General features: G+C 38.8%; 1 protein-coding gene across 3 annotated transcripts in view; it reads right to left on the bottom strand.

The window, feature by feature from the left end:
• Window positions 1-18,511, bottom strand: part of UGGT1 (UDP-glucose glycoprotein glucosyltransferase 1) — a 42,797-nt gene that overhangs the window by 5,927 nt on the left and 18,359 nt on the right. For 2 of the 3 annotated variants that reach the window (XM_079314774.1, XM_079314775.1), the window contains exons 19-40: window positions 18,241-18,361; window positions 17,443-17,541; window positions 16,093-16,116; window positions 15,463-15,557; window positions 14,638-14,844; window positions 13,910-14,041; window positions 12,875-13,005; window positions 11,443-11,538; window positions 11,036-11,138; window positions 10,513-10,592; window positions 9,872-10,061; window positions 8,009-8,167; window positions 6,310-6,395; window positions 5,910-5,994; window positions 4,811-4,899; window positions 4,251-4,355; window positions 3,608-3,692; window positions 2,873-3,055; window positions 1,552-1,712; window positions 1,015-1,129; window positions 648-764; window positions 190-349 (exon numbers count right to left, since the gene is read on the bottom strand). In XM_079314774.1, coding sequence (XP_079170900.1) covers window positions 190-349; window positions 648-764; window positions 1,015-1,129; window positions 1,552-1,712; window positions 2,873-3,055; window positions 3,608-3,692; window positions 4,251-4,355; window positions 4,811-4,899; window positions 5,910-5,994; window positions 6,310-6,395; window positions 8,009-8,167; window positions 9,872-10,061; window positions 10,513-10,592; window positions 11,036-11,138; window positions 11,443-11,538; window positions 12,875-13,005; window positions 13,910-14,041; window positions 14,638-14,844; window positions 15,463-15,557; window positions 16,093-16,116; window positions 17,443-17,541; window positions 18,241-18,361 — 2,623 coding nt within the window. The remainder of the gene's footprint in view (window positions 1-189; window positions 350-647; window positions 765-1,014; window positions 1,130-1,551; window positions 1,713-2,872; window positions 3,056-3,607; window positions 3,693-4,250; window positions 4,356-4,810; window positions 4,900-5,909; window positions 5,995-6,309; window positions 6,396-8,008; window positions 8,168-9,871; window positions 10,062-10,512; window positions 10,593-11,035; window positions 11,139-11,442; window positions 11,539-12,874; window positions 13,006-13,909; window positions 14,042-14,637; window positions 14,845-15,462; window positions 15,558-16,092; window positions 16,117-17,442; window positions 17,542-18,240; window positions 18,362-18,511) is intronic. The other variant, XM_079314776.1, reaches the window with a different exon arrangement.

Below are 18,511 nucleotides of genomic sequence, written 5' to 3'. Positions count from 1 at the left end.
CAGAATTAGGTTAAATTACACCAAACTTGCTCAGCAAGGTCCTTCCATCCCATTACACCCCCTGATGATTTAATTCAGCCCTCATTCCCTCATTCACCCCTGTGCATGGTACAAGCTCACAGTCAGGAAGACACAGCACAGGACCAGCAGGCACAGAGAAACTCACAGAAGTACAGAAACAAAGATTACCATGTGTGTGTTGTCCTGGCATCTCAGCTGGTGTTCCCATTTCTTTTTCCTTCTGGAAATTACTCTGGAGCAGTTTGATTTCTTGATCATAGTCCTGCCATTCTGGAACTATCCTCATGGCTGCTTGCAGCTTGGGCTCTTTGGTCATTGGGTTGTTACACTGCAAACAGAACAGACAGGCTACAAAAGGTTTCTGCACTCAACAGGGGTGTGCTTTCCTCTGCAGGGATCAGTCTGTTGGTGGTGAACACTTCAGCTAGAGAACACTGCAAAGTCTCTTTTCAAATTATTAACAATGCCATTGCTCCAGGTAAGAGAATAAATACAGAAGCTACTGGAAAACACTCAAGTGCTGAAAATGTGCAAGTACCAATACAGGCTGAGGGAGGGAAGTGCTTCTAAAACTGGTTGCTGTATTTTAATGTGATGTAAGAGTGAGGGAATCATCCTGCACTCACCAGATCAATGGTTTTTGCTCTCTTCTTTGAGGCATCATCACACCATGTTTCACACCACAGCCACTCCTGAGGGAGGGATTTAATTGGTACTTGGTGGATCATGTTGTTTGGCAAATCCTGTTGTGCAGAGTAAGAGTCAGTAGCTGTTTCCACAGGGTGCAGAAGAGGAGAAGCAACTCCCCTCCCAAATCAACAGTATTGTGAGGATTAACTTTTGTAAGGATTTTCTCTCTTCCCAATGCAAATATAAAGTAATGAATCAACACTTCACCCCATTCCAAACAAAGTCCTTTGGAAAAACCCCAAGTCCAAACCTGACACCATAGATCAGTAAAACAATACCTGATTGTTTTAAAATAAAACACACCTGATCAAGGTTGGACAGACTGTTTGGATCCTGACTCAGACCCTGATACTGTCCTCTGAGTCGATCTCCAGCTGCTATTTTTCTGAACTTCTTCAGATCCACAACATACAGAGCACTACATGGAGAAGAAGCAATTAGTAATGACATTTCACTGGGGGGTGACACTGCAGCCCCACTAGACCCCTGAGACACAATGCCCTAAAACAATCTCAGAGTGGCAGCATGTTAGATGATGGAAAGAAAGCAGGAAAGGCAGGAAAGCAGTTCTAACAAGGTCATGGCATGTATGAAAAAGAATTTTCAACAAATCTGTCTTAGCTTTGCTGTCATGCAGTCCCTGTTCCAACATTTGTTAACAAAGGAAGATGTCTGTTAGTTAACACTTCAATTTTTCATCTGTAAAAGCTGTAGCATACTGAAAATAACTTCAATATCCCTTCCAAGGGACCACAGGCCATGGAACCTTAACAAAAATTTTACCCCTCTATTTTAGAAAAAAAAAAAAAAAAAAAAAAAAAAGAAAGAATTCTTCAGTACCTGATGTGATATTTCCTTCCAGCTAAATGGCTTGCCCAGTATCCTGATTTCCAGAACCTGTAGCCATCCATTTCCCTCCTGCTGTCACAGAATGGAGTGTATCCATAAGGAGCACCATCTAGATTGAAATCCCTCAGCTCTTTCAGATCTGTACGGACAATCTGAAGGGAAAGGACATTTTATTTGCCATGGGTTATTTTCAAATGCTGTACAGGATTTAATTCAAACTCAGCAAACAGATAAAGGAAGAATTACCTGATGTATGTGGCAATCTTTTGCATTATGTGTATGTAGTACAAAAATACAGCACAAAGGGTGGTGTCTCCCCTGCCCTTAGAGCAGGAGCAAATAAAATAGAGCTTCAAATAAGCTGATGGGGGATGGTTTGACAGCTGAAGTGCAAATCTGTTCTTAATAAGCAGCAAGAATTCTCACTATACATGAACTCTACTGTGATTCTTGGTATCCCCACCCCTTCAGTGTTTGCAGACCCTCCAGGGATGAAAGCTTTTTAATGTCTTTTTGACAAAGATGTGGCACTGGCACCACTTTAAAAATACCACTCTGATGGGAAAAAAATGCCTTGATATCTCTCACAAACAAAGAAACAAACTGCCTAAAATGACAGCAGTGTAGCAGGAAATCTCTCCTAACTGATCCTTCAGCTGAAGTTTGGCCTGGCATGGAATCACCCTGTACATATGCCAAAACCCCCAAGGCATATGCTGATAATCTGTACTTCATTTCACATGTATTTTTGAGAGTGGTTTTGGCAGTTCTCACTGTGCACATTTCCTGCACTTTGCACCCATTGAGGAGTGAGCACACACAAAGCCTTCCAGTCCTGTTTGCCTTGCAGCAGGACATGGCCTTGTGCTCAAGGGATTTGCCTTCTGCTCCTCTGAAAGCCACTCAGATGTGGCCAAATTAAAAGGCAGGGCAGGGTGGTTGGTGACTTAGGAAAATAGTGTCTGTGGTAAGTGATCTGTGGGCTGGGAAAACAGATTGAACTGGGAAAATGGAAGGGTGAAGTGAGAATCTATTTGGCAAACTAGCTGGAATCACAGTGAGTGAATGAGGAACCAGATAACAGCAAAAGACAGGCCAACAAAACCAATCTTGTGGAAACAGGCACAAAAACCAGCCCTCAGGGAAGCATGCAATAATTACAGAATCAACCTCCAGTCATGCCTATGAAGGGCTCAAACTTGCAACCCTTCCAACAATACCGAAATTGTATTCAAGAACTTATTAAAAAAAAATAAAAAAAAAAAATCAAATTACTCCAGCCTGTGTGAAATAACTCCAGCCTTAGTGTTACCTGATCAGCATCCACAAAAAGGATTTTATCAACAGCTAAAGGGAAGAGCACATCTAGAAAGAGGATCTTGTAACCCCAGATGATGCGCTGTTTCTCTGTCTGCTGGTGCAGCCAGCGTGGCCATTTATACTGGACAAGCTCATACTGGAAATTGTACTTCTTGGCCATGTATGGGATGAACTCCTGCAGAGGGAGGGGAAAAAAGTAGTTTATTTCAGTTCTTTGTTCCTCTGCAGGAAAAAGAAAAGCTTATTACAAGAGACAGACTTCAGTCTAAGGCATGGAACATCAGAAAATGAAATACCAGAAAGAAAATTAGTTTCATTTTTAATTCTTACAAAACACTCAGCCCCAAGCTGAACAATCAATATAAATTGTAAAGCCAACTATCCTGAGACAATTCAATCTTTCAGCATTTTTGTCTACACAGTTCCTTATGAGCCATTTTATAATGATTCACAGATGAGTTTAAAAGAATGCATTATTCAAATCATAAAAGTTTACAGGTGAGACAATTATTTAGGGGTGCAAAATGACAGAAGAGCACTGGAAGAATTTTTTTACTACAACAACTTGGCCTGCTGTCACATCAGCTGACATTCTCATCTGTGAGGATTTCTCCAGCTTTGGGTGAGTACAGGTTAAGCCAAGTGATGCTGGTGCAGCATTGGGAAGGGAGTGGGAAGCAGCTTTCATTTCCCCCACCACCAAATAAATATCTAATTAGTAACAAACCTTGAATGTAGGTGATAAGTAGTTCTTCAGAAACCAAAACTTTAAAGGAGTCTTGGTGTGTTTCAGCACAGACAACATCATTATGCTATCAAAAAAAAAAAAAAAAGCAGTTACAGGAACAAGTGGCACCCATGGAATATGGGCTGTGTAATAGATTACAAATTGCTGGGCTACATGATTAAACTATTTGCAGCTATGTCTCAGATAATTGAACTTCATGCATAAACAAAAAGTGGGTAGCTTCAGACTATTGTAAATTGCTTAATTTTATCTGTAAAATTACTAAACCCCCAAAATCTCTATATTTTTATCCAACCTGTTAGCTTTCAGTCTTTTGAGAACAACAGAAATTCAGATTCTTTCCAAAGCAACTGTTAATTTTTCTGTAACTTCTTAACAATACATTGGTTATATTGTAGTGAGAAAATTTAGGACAGCAACACACCATCTATTAAACTACATCTATTTTTAACTCATGAATGCTATGCAGTCAAAAGCTCCTATGACACAATAGATGCAGTTTCTACTGGATTTCTGAAGCATTGAAAAAGTGGGGGTTTTTATACTCCTGCAAATTGTAACCTTTTTCCTTGTGCAAGGACATTGCCATTTGGGACACTGGGATCATAAATTCTCAACTAACCGTAGGAATCTCTCATATAGGTGTCCTGAAGCCACAGAGAATATATTTAGTACATCATCTTTATCCTGTTTCACATCTTCATTCTTTTGTCCTCCTGTGAATCCCCTGAAAGGAAAAATATAGCTGTGTGAAGGACAAGGTAGGAAGGAACAGCTCTATAGGAAAGGCTGCAAATACAGAAAATGGCTACATTTTTGCTTTAATACAGTTGGTCTGTGGGCTTTTGGTGTCATTCTCTGCTGCCCAGAGCACCATCCCCAAGGCAGAGTGCTGTGCAGGAGCTCAGACATGAACACCTTTTCATTGAGAGAGCACTGGCTGAAGTGCAGCTCCTGTGAAGGAACAATGTTCTCAGGCTCCCAAGTACCAAGGGGGTAAGAGAAGGTAAAACCAGGTGCAAAGCAGGAGCCCAGATTTCTAGAAACAGAAGAGTCAGTGAATGACAGCCCTAAATTCAAGCAGTCCTCACAGACAGCTGTGCAATTTCAAAGACATCATGGTATTGCCAAATAGTTCTCCTGTTTCAAGAGATTTGCAGGTTATCACTGAATTACTTTTACCATTTGAGAGATTCCCAGAATCCAGATTCATTCTCATTGGTGCCATCACTTAGTAAATCTTCATTCATCATATCAAACTTTTTCTGAACCTGTGAAGCATAACACAGCTTTAGTGAGTTGGAAGCACATATTGAGCAAATCTTGTCAGGAGTGTTATCCTGAAATCTGTTTTTACCTACTTGAATTACACCCCATGAGCTGACAGGTAACCTAAGATGTCTGGGAAAACAGGTCAGTAATGAAGGGACTTTCCAAACAGATTCCAAAGGAGTTTTTAGACACCAAAGGCATCTTAGTCTGGATGGTTAAAATGCTTTTCAAAGAGATGCTTAATAAGCAACCTTGACAATGGAGACTGGTGGAATTGGTGTGTTGATTTTTTTTGTTTTTTGAGGGGTGGGGGGTGTTGGTTTCTTTGAAGGTTTTTCTTTGCCAGTCTCTAAGTGATTAACTGGCCACTGAGACTCCAAAGTAGATAAACAGACAAGACAGTGAATGGGGAGCACATCCCAAAATTAGTCCAATTAGCACAAATAAATGGTGTCAGGAGGTTCTGTTATAGCCATCACTTATCTATCAGTCATTCTCCTTAAACTTCTCAGCTTTGGCATTACCTGATATGCAACCCTAAGAGACAGCAGATTAATAGTTTGCCTTTTTTTTCCTTTTTTTTTTTTTCAAATGTATTCTCACCTAGACTGTGTCAGAGTGACAGAAAATGTACTGCCAAATGAATACAATTTATCTGTGACAGATAAAATGTTGGCTCAAAGGACATACTGAATATTTATTACTAGACATATATAGGGCATACAAAATTGCTTTTTCTTGAAGTTATAAGCAGTCAGGAAAATGTGAATATTATTGTATCTCAGGGACATACACAAGAAACAGGACTTACTATCATTCTGTCCTGTATTAAAATCCCAAATCAAGTATACAGATGATGCTCTCTACTCCTGATACTGTGAGGGGAGCTCTGTGCAGACTGCCTCAAGTGCATGCCCATGGGAAGGGAGCTTCAGACCTTAATTCAAGTTTCTCCCCCATTGTTGGTCAAACAGACTTCTTTCAAAGCACTTCTGGTTTTTAAACTCACCTTCACTTTAATAATTTTGCTCTTGAAGTTATTGAGAACAACAATAACTTCATTAGCTTCAGGTGGAGAGTCTGTGCCATCGTGGCTGAAAACAGAGCAAGATACTGACTTTTACTATAAAGCAGAAATATGTTCTTTATTCCTTCTGTTCATTTTTATACATGTATTAAGCCTCAGCACTGCAAAACAGGTATGAGACATGACAAAGAGACAGATACATCTATCTGAACACACTTAATGGCGTTTTAAATTAATTAATTTCACCTTGCATAACTTATATTCAGGATGAAATGTTTAATTTGCTGTTCAGCCAAGGGAACCATCAGATTCACCTGTTACAATGACTACTTATCAGAAGTTTTACAAGAAATAGACTGAAGTATTTCTTATCCTGACCTACCTGTAGATTCTGTAAATATCTTCAGATCTGCCTTTTCTCAGTCTTAGAGTCCATGCACCAGGATTGGCTTTTAATTGGAAGTAGCCCTGTAAAATGAAAAGAATATTTGGCAGTTTCTAGAAAATGCAAATGCAGAAAAATTACCTTTAAAGTTATGTGTTTTGACTCACTGTTTTATATCTAAAATGCTATTTGCAAGCCTATTGATTAACATAACCTTATGGCTTTAAACCCAGAGAAAAGCCCCAGAAATTATTTCATTCAACACTGCTGGGTTTTCTCTAAGAGACAGAAACTTGAAAAAGTCTGGCATTATTTTGTAGATCCAAGTCTTCATTGTCCTGATGGGAACAGTGCAAACCCAAAGTCTCTTCCTGCAAAAGGTTGTCTTCATGAAGGAGTGAGGGGATTTCAAAACACTAATTTGTAATTATACAACAAAATTTGAAGGAATTCTGAACCTCTACAGATGGTAATTCACCTACAGCAGAAGCAATAACATAATTTATATGTTGCAGGATCTCTCTTCTACAGAACTTTAAAAATTACAATGTGAAATTCAAATATTGTGTTCAAGTCTTTTTAAGCTTCAGATTCCAGACGTATTTTTCTCTGTGATGGAAATTATTACACCTATAGAAGATACATGCAGCTGTAGAGATACTTTAGTGTCCCATTCAGTTCTGTACTGTGGCTTCAAATGCTTGCAGCTCCTATGTGAGCCAGACTGCTTTAAAAAGAAAATTTAACTTTTTTTTTTAATTTTTGTATAGCTAATTAGAAAAAGGACACTTGAGTTTTTCTCCCCAACATAAACACACCATGTGATCATATGCAAAATAAGGGACATCCTTTTTTCTATAGCAAGAAATACTACATCATTCTAGGATATACTCTGGCTAAGAAAAGGCACAAACTGAAAATGAGTGAGAATTCTAAAATAAATATTTAGCACCAGTGAATATTTTTCCTGGTTTTTATTTCAATTCATTTAAATAAATGTAATACCTTAAAAAATGTAAATATTAAAAAAACAACAAAAAAAAAAAAAAACACGGGAGGCAATTTACTTCTGGTTTTCACTAACATTACATATCAAGAAAACATTCCAGTATCTAACTTCCTCTGCCATCATTTCAGTCCATCACCTCTTTCCTGGCCCAGTGTGGACACTGAGAGCAGACACATCCCTTATGCAGTGACACTACAAAAGTAGCTGCAGGAAACAATCATGCACTTGGATTTCCAGCACCTTTCCTTAACTAAATAAATAAATCAAATTCTTTCACACTTTCTTTATTTTCTACAATGTCAGCTATTCTTGCTGACTCTCTCCATTTATGCCATAGATCTTCTGAAGAAATGGACCCCAAAAACAAGACAGGCTGATGTTGACAGCACCAGGGTGGATGGCCTAAGGAGGATCCTTTCTCAGGAAAACAATTGTCTGAGCTTCCCTGGAAAGGGAATATTGGCAGCATTTAAAGAGATTCCAGAATACCTCAACCAGCTGAAGGGAAATGAGCACATCTTGAAAGAGAGTGTGAAGCTTCAGACATCAGTGTGAGGAATGATGTGGCTCTGATGCATTTGCAGCTGTGGAGTGCAAGTCACACCACAAACCCAGAGTCCTGAGCTAGAAAATCCTCAGTGTGGATGGCAGTGGCTGTGCTGCTGCCAGCTCCACTGGAACACTCACCAAGTTGGCCATAACAATGGTATCCACGATGACAGGGCTGGCTGAAGTCCCCAGTGTGAACTGGAGCCCCCGAGGTGGCTGCCCAGTTGTAATGTCATAGCAGTGTCCCTCCAGCAGCAGGTACTCCAGTTCATACTCTGCAGCAACAACACTGTCCACCTGAAAGGAGCAGATACTGCTGACTGCAGCACTAGCTCTAAAGTGCCAGCTTTTAGTCATTCAGTTACTCTCTAGTAATTAAAAACTAATTTTACCAGAGTAATTTTATTATTAGACAAATACCTAGAGAACCTCAAAGAGCTCAGCCCCTTCAAGTGACAAACCTCACACAAATACTGCTAAGAGTGGCCCAGACCAAAAGAATTTAAATCTCAACATATGCTAGGATAAGAAAAGGAGAGGATTGTTGCTCTATTCCACAATTCATTTTTTTTTAACATTTACTGGAGAATGGAGTTGGTATCTCATAAAAACATGTTATTAGATCCAGAATTTTGTCTGCAAATCTGTTTAAAGCTGGTCTCACCTAGTATTAGCCTTCTGAAATAAATATTTCGTTTTGCTCTGTGTTACTCTTACAGTGCACTAGGGTACTGTCAGGAAACACCCATTCATTTTTTTCTACACTGAACAAAGGTGCCAAGGAAAGAGAAGAGGAAAAATAACCAGGAAAAAAAAAACCCCACAACCCCAAAAGACTTGGGTCCCTACCAGGCCAAATTCAGATGTAGCCTGAGGACAGTACATAAGCACAATGTTAGTCTAATCCCACAAAGCATCTCCTCTCATTGCACATCCAAAATGACAGTTTAATTGCTACAGCACCAACAGACTGCACATTGGGAACTGGAAATGGTGCACCTGCAAAAGTAAAGCTGCTGCTTATTTGGAAGCTCAGGAATGCACTTTGAATGCCTGAAGCATTTAATCCCCCTCTCTCTCTGGCTTTCAATTAATCTAAGGGGCAGACATGGAAATCAGAGGCTTGAGAAGTTATATCAATGCTTCATTTATGGCTTTACAGTTAGGGTAAAAGATGAAAAGTAAGAAACTCCTAAACCAAAACCCAAACCACACCCAATTCCCTAGATTTCCAAATAACTAGTACAGGATTAGCAATTCCAGATATACCACAATATCATGTCATATTCCCAAACAATATCAGGGAGATGCAGAAGATGGGGCTAATAATATAGTGATCAGTGAGAAGGGGACTCACATTTGTGATACCCACAAGGCTGTAAAGACTGTCACTTTTCCCAAGGCCTGTTTGTAAAGGCTTTGACAGTCTCACTACACATAACATGTGTGATGCCTTTACAATAAGGTAAATAAATATGGGGTTTTCCCTATTTCTCCCTCTGTAGTGGAGCAGCACTACCCAGATCCACAGTCCAAGAGTCTGACTCAAGGTCTGTTCAAGCAGCAGCAAGCTCCTGAACCTACAGCAGCTGAGTGGATTTCTGCTGCATTGATACTCCACATCCTTCTGTGGACCACAGGAGTGTTTGCCAGTTAACAAGAACTGTGAAACTAGCTAAAACCAGCTTGGTGGCTTCTAGGAGCAAGGGAAAAGACTTTCTTCAAGCCTGTGGTAGTCTGAACCTCTGGGTCAGGCATCCATGAGTAATTGAGAACAGCAATCTTACTTATTGTTATACTGATATATCAATAACAATATTGCTTATTGAGGGGAGTTTGTGCTTCCTCTCTAGAAAACATTTAGAGGTCTGCAAATGCAGTAATATCCACAGCTCTATATTTATTGGCAATTTAAAATTCTGCATTTCTTTCCATCAAAAAAACAAGCCCTGGAAAAACACTACCATTTAAATGCAGCAGGAACATGATGATTTCTCTTACCTCCTCTAAGAAGATATTGTCAAGGTCATACGGGGTTCTAACAGACTCCACCATCCAACTCTCAGGAGTATTTAAATTCAGAGTGAACAGTGGAGACTGGGGCATATCTAAAAACTTGGCAATTGGTCCTGGAGCAAAGTTATTCTCTGCTGTGAAAGAAATCTCTGGCTCCAGAACATAGCGGTAAAAGCTGAAATTTCAGAAAGAAAATGTCAGAACACCTATCAGCCAAAATTTGCTAATATTTCACTCTCATTGAATTTGCAGATGGCATCAGCTTTCCCTGACCTCTAATGTCTCCAAGCCTTTGTCCAAAACAATGCAGGTTGTGTTAACCTTAGGGCAGGTCAGAGTTTCTATCTTGAAGGACCAAAATAGACTGTGCAAGACTCAACCACTAATACGAGTAAGTTATTTAATTTTATATAAATACAAAAAAAATTTAAAAGCAACTAACTTGTAAAACAGCAGAATTACTTCCTGCCATCCACAAATTCCCAGATTCTCTATGGGAAATGATGCTACTATATGAATGAGCTCAAAGCAGTTACTTCCTATAGTAGAGTTGATCATGCTTCTGTGCTTACACATCCCAACAGGTTTCTCTCTCTCTGCCTCCCCTGTATCATGGAAGTGCTTACCTCTTCAGTGGCATGTCAGAAAGCTTAGACTGGCAGTTCATAAACACTCTCAGGTTCATATTTATCAACTGGTTCAAAACCTAAAGTAATGAGAGAGAGACATTCCTTAAAATGTGAATGAGGAGAGCTGACCACTGTTTTATAGACAGGACCTCAGGCTGGATGTTATCTGCTCTTTCCCAATCCTCCCTCCTTGTGATTTCCTTTAACAACCCCCTCCCCCTTTTTAATTACACACAGTTACCTGCTCCTCATATTTCAGGCAATCTTTTTGGCATGCTGAGACCTTCCACAAGAACAGAGTCACTGCAGGCTGAGCTGTTCAAATAGTGAAACTAAAAGCTCTCTGGACAGTACCTGAGAATGATCTTGCTAGTGTGTAGTGCAGCCTAATAAATATTTCCACTGATAAATGCATTGTGAAACTCAGACACTCTATTAGAAAGCTAGTGGTCACCACACAGTCAAAGAGGAAGGTCCCAAAATGATGGGATTTGAAGTTGCTCATAACCCTGCTACATACCAAAAGTAACGGAGCAAGTCTTTGAGCATCTCTGGTCACGGGATCAACAACAGCCACAACATCAAAGTATGTCTCCCCCTCTTTTGGTCTCAGTTTAACTGCACTAAACAGAAGAAAATACAATTTTAAAATATGTGGATAAACACTTGAAATGCATTACTACCTACTGCCACCCATCTCATCCTGAACTGAAATTATTTATTAAATGCTGTGCATCTTCAGAAACTAAATAGAGAAAAAAGTAGATAGCTAAAGAGAAAAAAATAACTTCTGGAATCTTTCTGAGAACTGTTGGGGACTTTCCTACTGCTACTTAGATTGTTATCTTGTTTCTTTTTAATTAAATGCAACGTAGAACAACACAGAAGTTAAAAGACACAGAAAAGCATTGTTCAGCAATTCTATACCTGTATCGTTCTTCAAAAAAATGATACTCAATCCTTGCCTCTCCTTTTGGCTGGGCAGAAAGAAGAGCATCCACTTTCATTACCAAGTCACTTGCCCTGAAAAGAAGAAAAAGGCTTGCAGATATCCAAAAAATGCCTGTACTGATCACATTTCTGCCAGGCAGCAGTAATGTGAGAAAGCAAACAGAAGCCAGATACCCAAACACTTCTGCTACCTCTCTACACAGGCTCTGAAGAAATAAACATATTTAAGGGGTTATCCACCAGTAATTTAAACTGGTTGCAGCCTTATTATTGAGTATACCAAAGGATTTAACTCTAACAAATATAGAACAGCTGGATTTTAGGGGTCAACCATGTTATAGCAACTGCATTCCTGATCTTCACCAGTCACTCAGACCTGAAAGCCATTCAGATCAAACCCTTGTTTCAGTGCTCTTCCTATTTTACACTGCACTCTGAGCACTAGGAAGCAATCCTGTAAGTGAAGAAACTTTTGAGAGGGGTCCTAGCATAAAAGATAATTACTTTTGAGCACTTCTTCCTTTTTAGTATTTCTGAAAATTTTCAGTCTGGTATTTTAAGAATACATTCAATCTTAGAAGTGTAAAACCTCCTGAAAGTTCAATGAAAATTGATTTGTACATCCCACCTTTGCCAAGAAGCAAAACTGTAACCTACAGGTCTGTCAGCTTTTCCTGAATTGTCTCAGAGATTTATAGTGACAGCTGTTTGAATTGTTCCTACCAAACTCACAAGCCTGGTGAACTCCACTAACTTCTACAGATATCTCCAATGCAGCAGATAATTCCAAAACTTTTTGAGAAACCTTGGCATCATTCAAATAAATGAAAAGAAACCCCAAACCCATTGTTCTGTCCAGAACTAGCCTATGTTCAAATTATGCTCTCTTCCACCACCCCAACACCAGTGGATGCAGAAGTGCTTGGAACACAGTTAAAACCTGTTGTGCTGTGATCCAGAATCACACAACATTTCTGCAGAACAGACCTCATGTTTAACTTATTTGACCAGCCTTAACAGTCAAGCAGCATCACATAAAAATGTGATGGAAAGTATGGTAAGAACTATTTCCACAGCTACATGCTCCAACACAAGCACACCTACAGGGGACTCCTGCTCTTTTGAATTTCAACATGACTTTCTTTTGAGTAGTTCACCTCTGCTTTGTGCAGTGACTCTCTAGAATTATGACTTCCCTTTCCTTATCTCTGTCTCTTTTCCTAGTGTTTCTCTTTGAAGTTAAAAGCAGTTTATAGGATTCCTGTAGTACTGACAGGGGAATATATTACCAAAATAATTTTTATGTTGATAGGCCAAGCAGCACTTAAATTAATTGCAAATCAGATTCAGAAATTCATATTATCAAGAGTCCCAGCACTCCTCTGTAAGCCTCCTTATATTTACTTACAGATCTTCTTCAAATCCCAGCTGCTGGATCTGAGATTTGATTTTCTGTCCTGATGTCTTTAGTATGATATTTTCAAGGAGATGAAAATCATCCTGATTGAACATCTCTCCATCCTCTAATGGGCCAATAATCTACCAAAGAAAAGCAGAATCAGCATTATTATGTAAAGGCTACCCTGAAACAAAATTCAAAGAGGTATTAAACAAATGCTCCAGCCCAGTCTCAGTGGAAGCCAACCATTTAAGCTGGTATTAATGTCAGTGGCAGCAGAGTTGAACAGGTAAATTCAGCTATTTAGAGCCAAGAGTCCCAGACTAAGGCATAAAATACACACTTCAAATTTTCACTGGGTCAGGCACATTAAATTATATATGAAGTACCACATCTGGAAGGGGCAGCAGAATACCAAGGTCAATAACCCAAATCTCCTTGCTGTAGCCTTCAGAAGCCTAAAAGCTACCTAGATCAAGTCTTGTTATTTTGCTAATGAGAAAAATAGAACAGAATAACTCATCACCTGAGATTTTTAACCCACTGAAATATCCAGCAACCATTAGGACCTGCATGAGTTTTTCCTAACTAGAAAATGATGACAAAAGAAAAGCCAACGTTGTACACAGCTGTGTTTCATTATTTGCAGTGAAATACTATTGTAACATCATCTGCCTCATTTCAGATAAACTATAATAAAAACAGATGGTAGAAGAGACCAAGGCACCTTGGTCAGGGCAAAATACAGCAGCATTTTGCTCAGTAAACTGAAGCAGAATAATCTTATAAATTTATCATCTCCTTCTACCCTGGACTCAATTCACTGTCAGCATGAAAGCAACTTTGTAATTGTATTGGTACCAACAACTGCACCCAGTAAAAAGATCACACAGGTGTGAATAAATCAAACTGGAAGCAGTCCTAAAGACTGCTGAAACCTCAACCAGGCTGACTGACACTCCTATGTCTGATCCCCAGACTCTGCTGCTCAAATCTGCTTCTTTCTCATATGTGGAATGTCTCTTTCAGGGTTGATCATCTCACCCGTCCATTGCTGATCACAGCCCTCTGCCCCTTCTTCAGCTTCAGAACATCTCTGCAATAAACAGCATGGGACAGAACAAAATCCATCTTGGGGGATTCAAAGGCTTCTTTGAAAATATTGGTATCCATACCCTAAAAGAAAAGAATACCTGACATTGGAATAGGAAGAAAACTAGACCTCTGCACACTTCCTAAAAGACACCTTTTTGTTTCCATTCAAGAACATCCTCATATGTTGCTAAAACTGATCCCTGTCCCCCTTTTCTTTGTGGTCATAAACCTAGTTCTTGCTTGTCACCATCAAGCATTATCCCAACTTCTGCTGTGAAGGGCCACAGCTACTTAGACCAGTTCCAATCTTCCTCCCTAACTTTTTTAAATCTACTTGGAGAAATGCACTTGTATTTTTTTCCCAGCTTTTACAAAATTATTATTCTCTTAACCACCCAAGAAACAGCTGACTCACTTTAATAGATCCCTGCAACCATGTTCCTTTTGCCTTTTCTAAGTGACAAAGCTTTGATGTGTATGAGGATTTACTTGATGTTTAGATGGACTGTTATGCTTAGGTAAGCCCTTCAGAGATTAAAAAAAAACTAACTAGCAAACCCAACAGTGTTACTTTTCTCTTTTACTGCATCTTTTGCATATGAATATATTACACTATAAACTTCATTTGAGGAACAAGCAAAGCACCCTCCCCATGAAAACACCACAGACATGCCTACCCCAACAGCAAATTCCAAGATGTCAGCTCCTGCCTCCAGTGCCTTCACAGTTTCTTCTTTTGCCATCTTGGTGATGAAGTTCTTGGCATTATTTGAGGTTTGTGTCTGCAAAGCTGCCCATATGGCTTTAGCCACAATGGTATTCTGGCTGTTGGGCTCTTCACTAGGATTATTAATCATGCTAATTCGAATGTTATTGCTGGATTTCTGTGTTTAACAAAACAGGTTATGGGAAAGTTTAAAATTTCAGATATAATAAATATGTAACAAACACTGTAGCAAAAGATTCACATTTCTTAACCAGAATTCCAGATTCCAAATTAGATTAATAGCAGCACAAGGTTAAAATGATGAATTAACTAATTTAACATCAAGCATTTAACTTGTGTATAGGCACCACTGTGACAGCAATCTTACAGATAACCCTGTGTTACCTAAGAAATCCAGGACCATGGCCACCACTCAGTCTGGCAAACCAGTGATTTAGCTGTAAGCTGTGCATTTTTATGTTTCAGTTATCCTCCCAGAACCAATGGGACAGAGCAGAGAGCAATGCTTACTTTTATCTCCAAACCAAACCACAGATATTTCAGTTTAACACCATGGGTTTAAAAGAACATTTATTGTATTCTGTCCTAGCTTTGTACAATAATACAAAAAGCAGTGTTCCAGTCCCTACAAAAAAGATGAGGCTGGAAATTAGAGACCCTGCAGGGAGAACCAGTCTCTCCAGGTCATACCACAGGAAGATGCACAAACTGTGTTTTACAAGCCTCTACCAAGTGCTTTATTAGCACTGCCAACTCCAATGAAAATGTCACCTACCTGATGTTTAATGGCATCATACAACAACTGCCTTCCAGAAGGTTTATCAAAATCACCAACAATCCAAAAAGTAACTGGTCTAACAAAGGAATCATCTGCAATTGTAACAAAAAAATTAAAGGAGAAATTTGAGGGTGAAGGGAAGGAAAGCTTCTTTTTTTCCTCATTTGGAGGTAAACTATGACACACATGCAAAGACTTCAAAAAAAGTAAAATTCCATAGAAAAGCAGTGGATGAACCTAAGCTATGAAGCCTGGCAAGACAAAATTAATAGCATTGGTATATTAGTCTTTATTAGGTCACTCAGAAAACCCATGTGGGACAGCATGCATTGCTCTTTCTAGGCTGGATTCTTTCAGTATTTTTGTTTGTTTGCTACCTTTTAATTTACAAATTATAAAGAAACATAAAAAACTTGCAGATTCCAACTGGGTTGGAATCTATCAGACATATCATTTCTTTGTATTGAAGCTGTTAGTTTACAAAATCAGTTTTGTATAAAGATCAAAGTGCTGGAGCAAACATGCATTTCAACAGTTCCCTTCACTGCCAGCTGATTCTAAAGCCAGTGTTATAAAGGAACCAGAAAATTCCAAGAACAATATAAGAAATGCCAAAGCATGAGTTACCATAGATCTCCTTGGAAGACATTCCTGGTCAAAGAGCAGAAAGGAAAGGGGAAAAGGAGAGATGCATTAATAAACTGATGGTAATCCCAATGTGTATCAAGAAGCTGCAGCACTCTACTGGGCATAACTGAATCACTACAGTTCAGATCCAACAGTAACAAGTTTGTGCTAATTTTATTGCACTTAGCTTTGACTTTTTCTTCCCCTCAAGCAGATGGATGCTTGATTTTCATGTTACAGTATTAGTTATAATACATATTACCATTTACTGTGAGTGATATAATTCTGAAGACTGTTTACAAACACTGCCATGTCATTGTGCTGTTACTTTCCCTCTTTAAAATCTGACACAGCATGGCAGAGCTGTATCAGTGCTGGTGCTGAGCCAGCAACAAATATAACTTCTCTATTACTTTAGCAAATAAATTGTGGTACAGCATTACTGTAATCAGATAGGAGTTATTAAATATCTTAAGTGGTAGAAGAGGCAGAGACCAAAAAATGTCAAGCCATGGAACTGCAAATAAATGCACTTTCCAACAAGCATGCCAAGGTGTGGATTTCATTAATGCTCTGCACAAGAAACTTGTTCAAATCCAACTGACTGAATGTGAATGAAGAGCAGGCACAAGACAGGAAAAGCAAAGGGAACATTTCAGGAAGTGCACATGGATGGCAGTGACTGGAGACAGGACCATGGAAACTTAGGTCACTCTAGTAAAAATGAGAAAGGAACAGGAGGATTTGGGTCCAATGACAGCAGTTTATTGCTGGAATCTAACCAAACTGGATAAAGGAAACATCTGATGATGTCTGGTTATGCCTGATTAAGCTCTGTATCATGTCTGTGGATGCATTTCCTACACTTGAGAGGTACAGCCAAGTTTTAACACTTTTATGTACAATACTGTGATAATACTGCCATTGAAAAAGCAGTAAAAACAGCACTGACCATGTCAAGTGATGTCTTATAAAATGGGCAGTTAGAATTCTCTTCTGAATCCATGTAACTTTTAGCAATTTTGAATTATGAGACAGAGAATTAAAACCCCTTTTATATTTTTCTAGTCATTTGCTCACACTGCTGCATTTCTGGGGGTCACCTGCAGTACAGCAAAAGCAGTTTGTGTGAGACTTCATTATTCAGTAAGAGGTTGAATTGGGCTTAAAGAGGGGAACATTCTTGTTACATGCAGATGTCATGTCTCATTAAAAAAAAAAGAACCCTTTAACAGACTATACCACTAACCACAGGTCTGACAAGGCTCAGTGTGTGTGTGAAGAACTACACATCTGCTTGGAAAAACACATAAAAGCAGATTTGGATTCAGAATCCATCACAGATGTTACCTTTCTTTGTTAAGTAGGTCATGCTGTTTGCAACAGCAGCTGTCTTGTCTTTAGAATCCAACGTGGTAAATCGAGCAAAGTCATCCACAAAATGGTTATCTGAGGAGGAGAACAAGTATTAAATGCCAGTGCAACTACTCCATATAAAATGAATATAAAATCACTACTATTATCAGAACATTAAGAACACATCCCATTTTGCTCCTTGTGATACTGCTTGTGTTTTATTTTCACTGTTAATATATAGGCTGAGAAATGAATTTTGCTGTTTCACAAGTTACATTAATAACTACATTGCATATTTGACAGGAAGAAGTCAGTTAAAGAATTGTCCAAGTCTCACTTAGTTGACACTAGTATATGTAAATAATAATATACATTGAAAAAGCCACTGTGTCACTATTTTTCAAGCAACTCAAAAAAAGCATTGTACTGCAGCCACTGCACTGGGTGTTTATTTAGGAAGGGAACATTTTACTAAATCTGAAGTAATTCCAGAGATGACTGTCAACTCTGCTCAAAAGAAGGTCAGAACTAAGAAACAAATTGCTGCTTTATGCATTATATAATTTCTCAGCTTCATGAGTCATATTCCCCTAAAGGTCTGTATAAAAACAAAACAAATTCCCATTTTGAAAAATCAGTAGATATTTAATGTTGTACATAACATCTGCCCTGAACCAGGGCTGGGTCATCACTTCAGGTGCTGTTAATGCTTTGCCACTAGAGCTTTCTACTGTAATAGTAAGTCTTTCACTCAGATATTTCAGGTTTAACACAATTAAAAGCATCTCTTACTCATTCCTGTCAGATCTAGGTACTCTCTGTCAGACCTTAGGATTCTTGAGTTAATTCTTGGAACAACATTAGGCTGGTTCATTATATACTCAACCACATCTTGGTCATTAGATAGTTCACTCTGAAGGAAAGAGGAAAGAAGCATTGTTTGTTACTTCACATATAAAATTGCCTTACATAACTTAAAAAAAAAAAAAAGGCAAAAAACAATTATGAAAGTTAAGTTGTCTTATATAATATGTAGCCAGGGACTTGTGAATCAGCTTTTCCA

Source organism: Erithacus rubecula (genome assembly GCF_903797595.1).
Source record: "Erithacus rubecula genome assembly, chromosome: 11".
Lineage (NCBI taxonomy): Eukaryota > Metazoa > Chordata > Aves > Passeriformes > Muscicapidae > Erithacus > Erithacus rubecula.
Note: the sequence above shows the minus strand (reverse complement) of the source record. Positions and strands in the feature narration are given on the sequence as shown.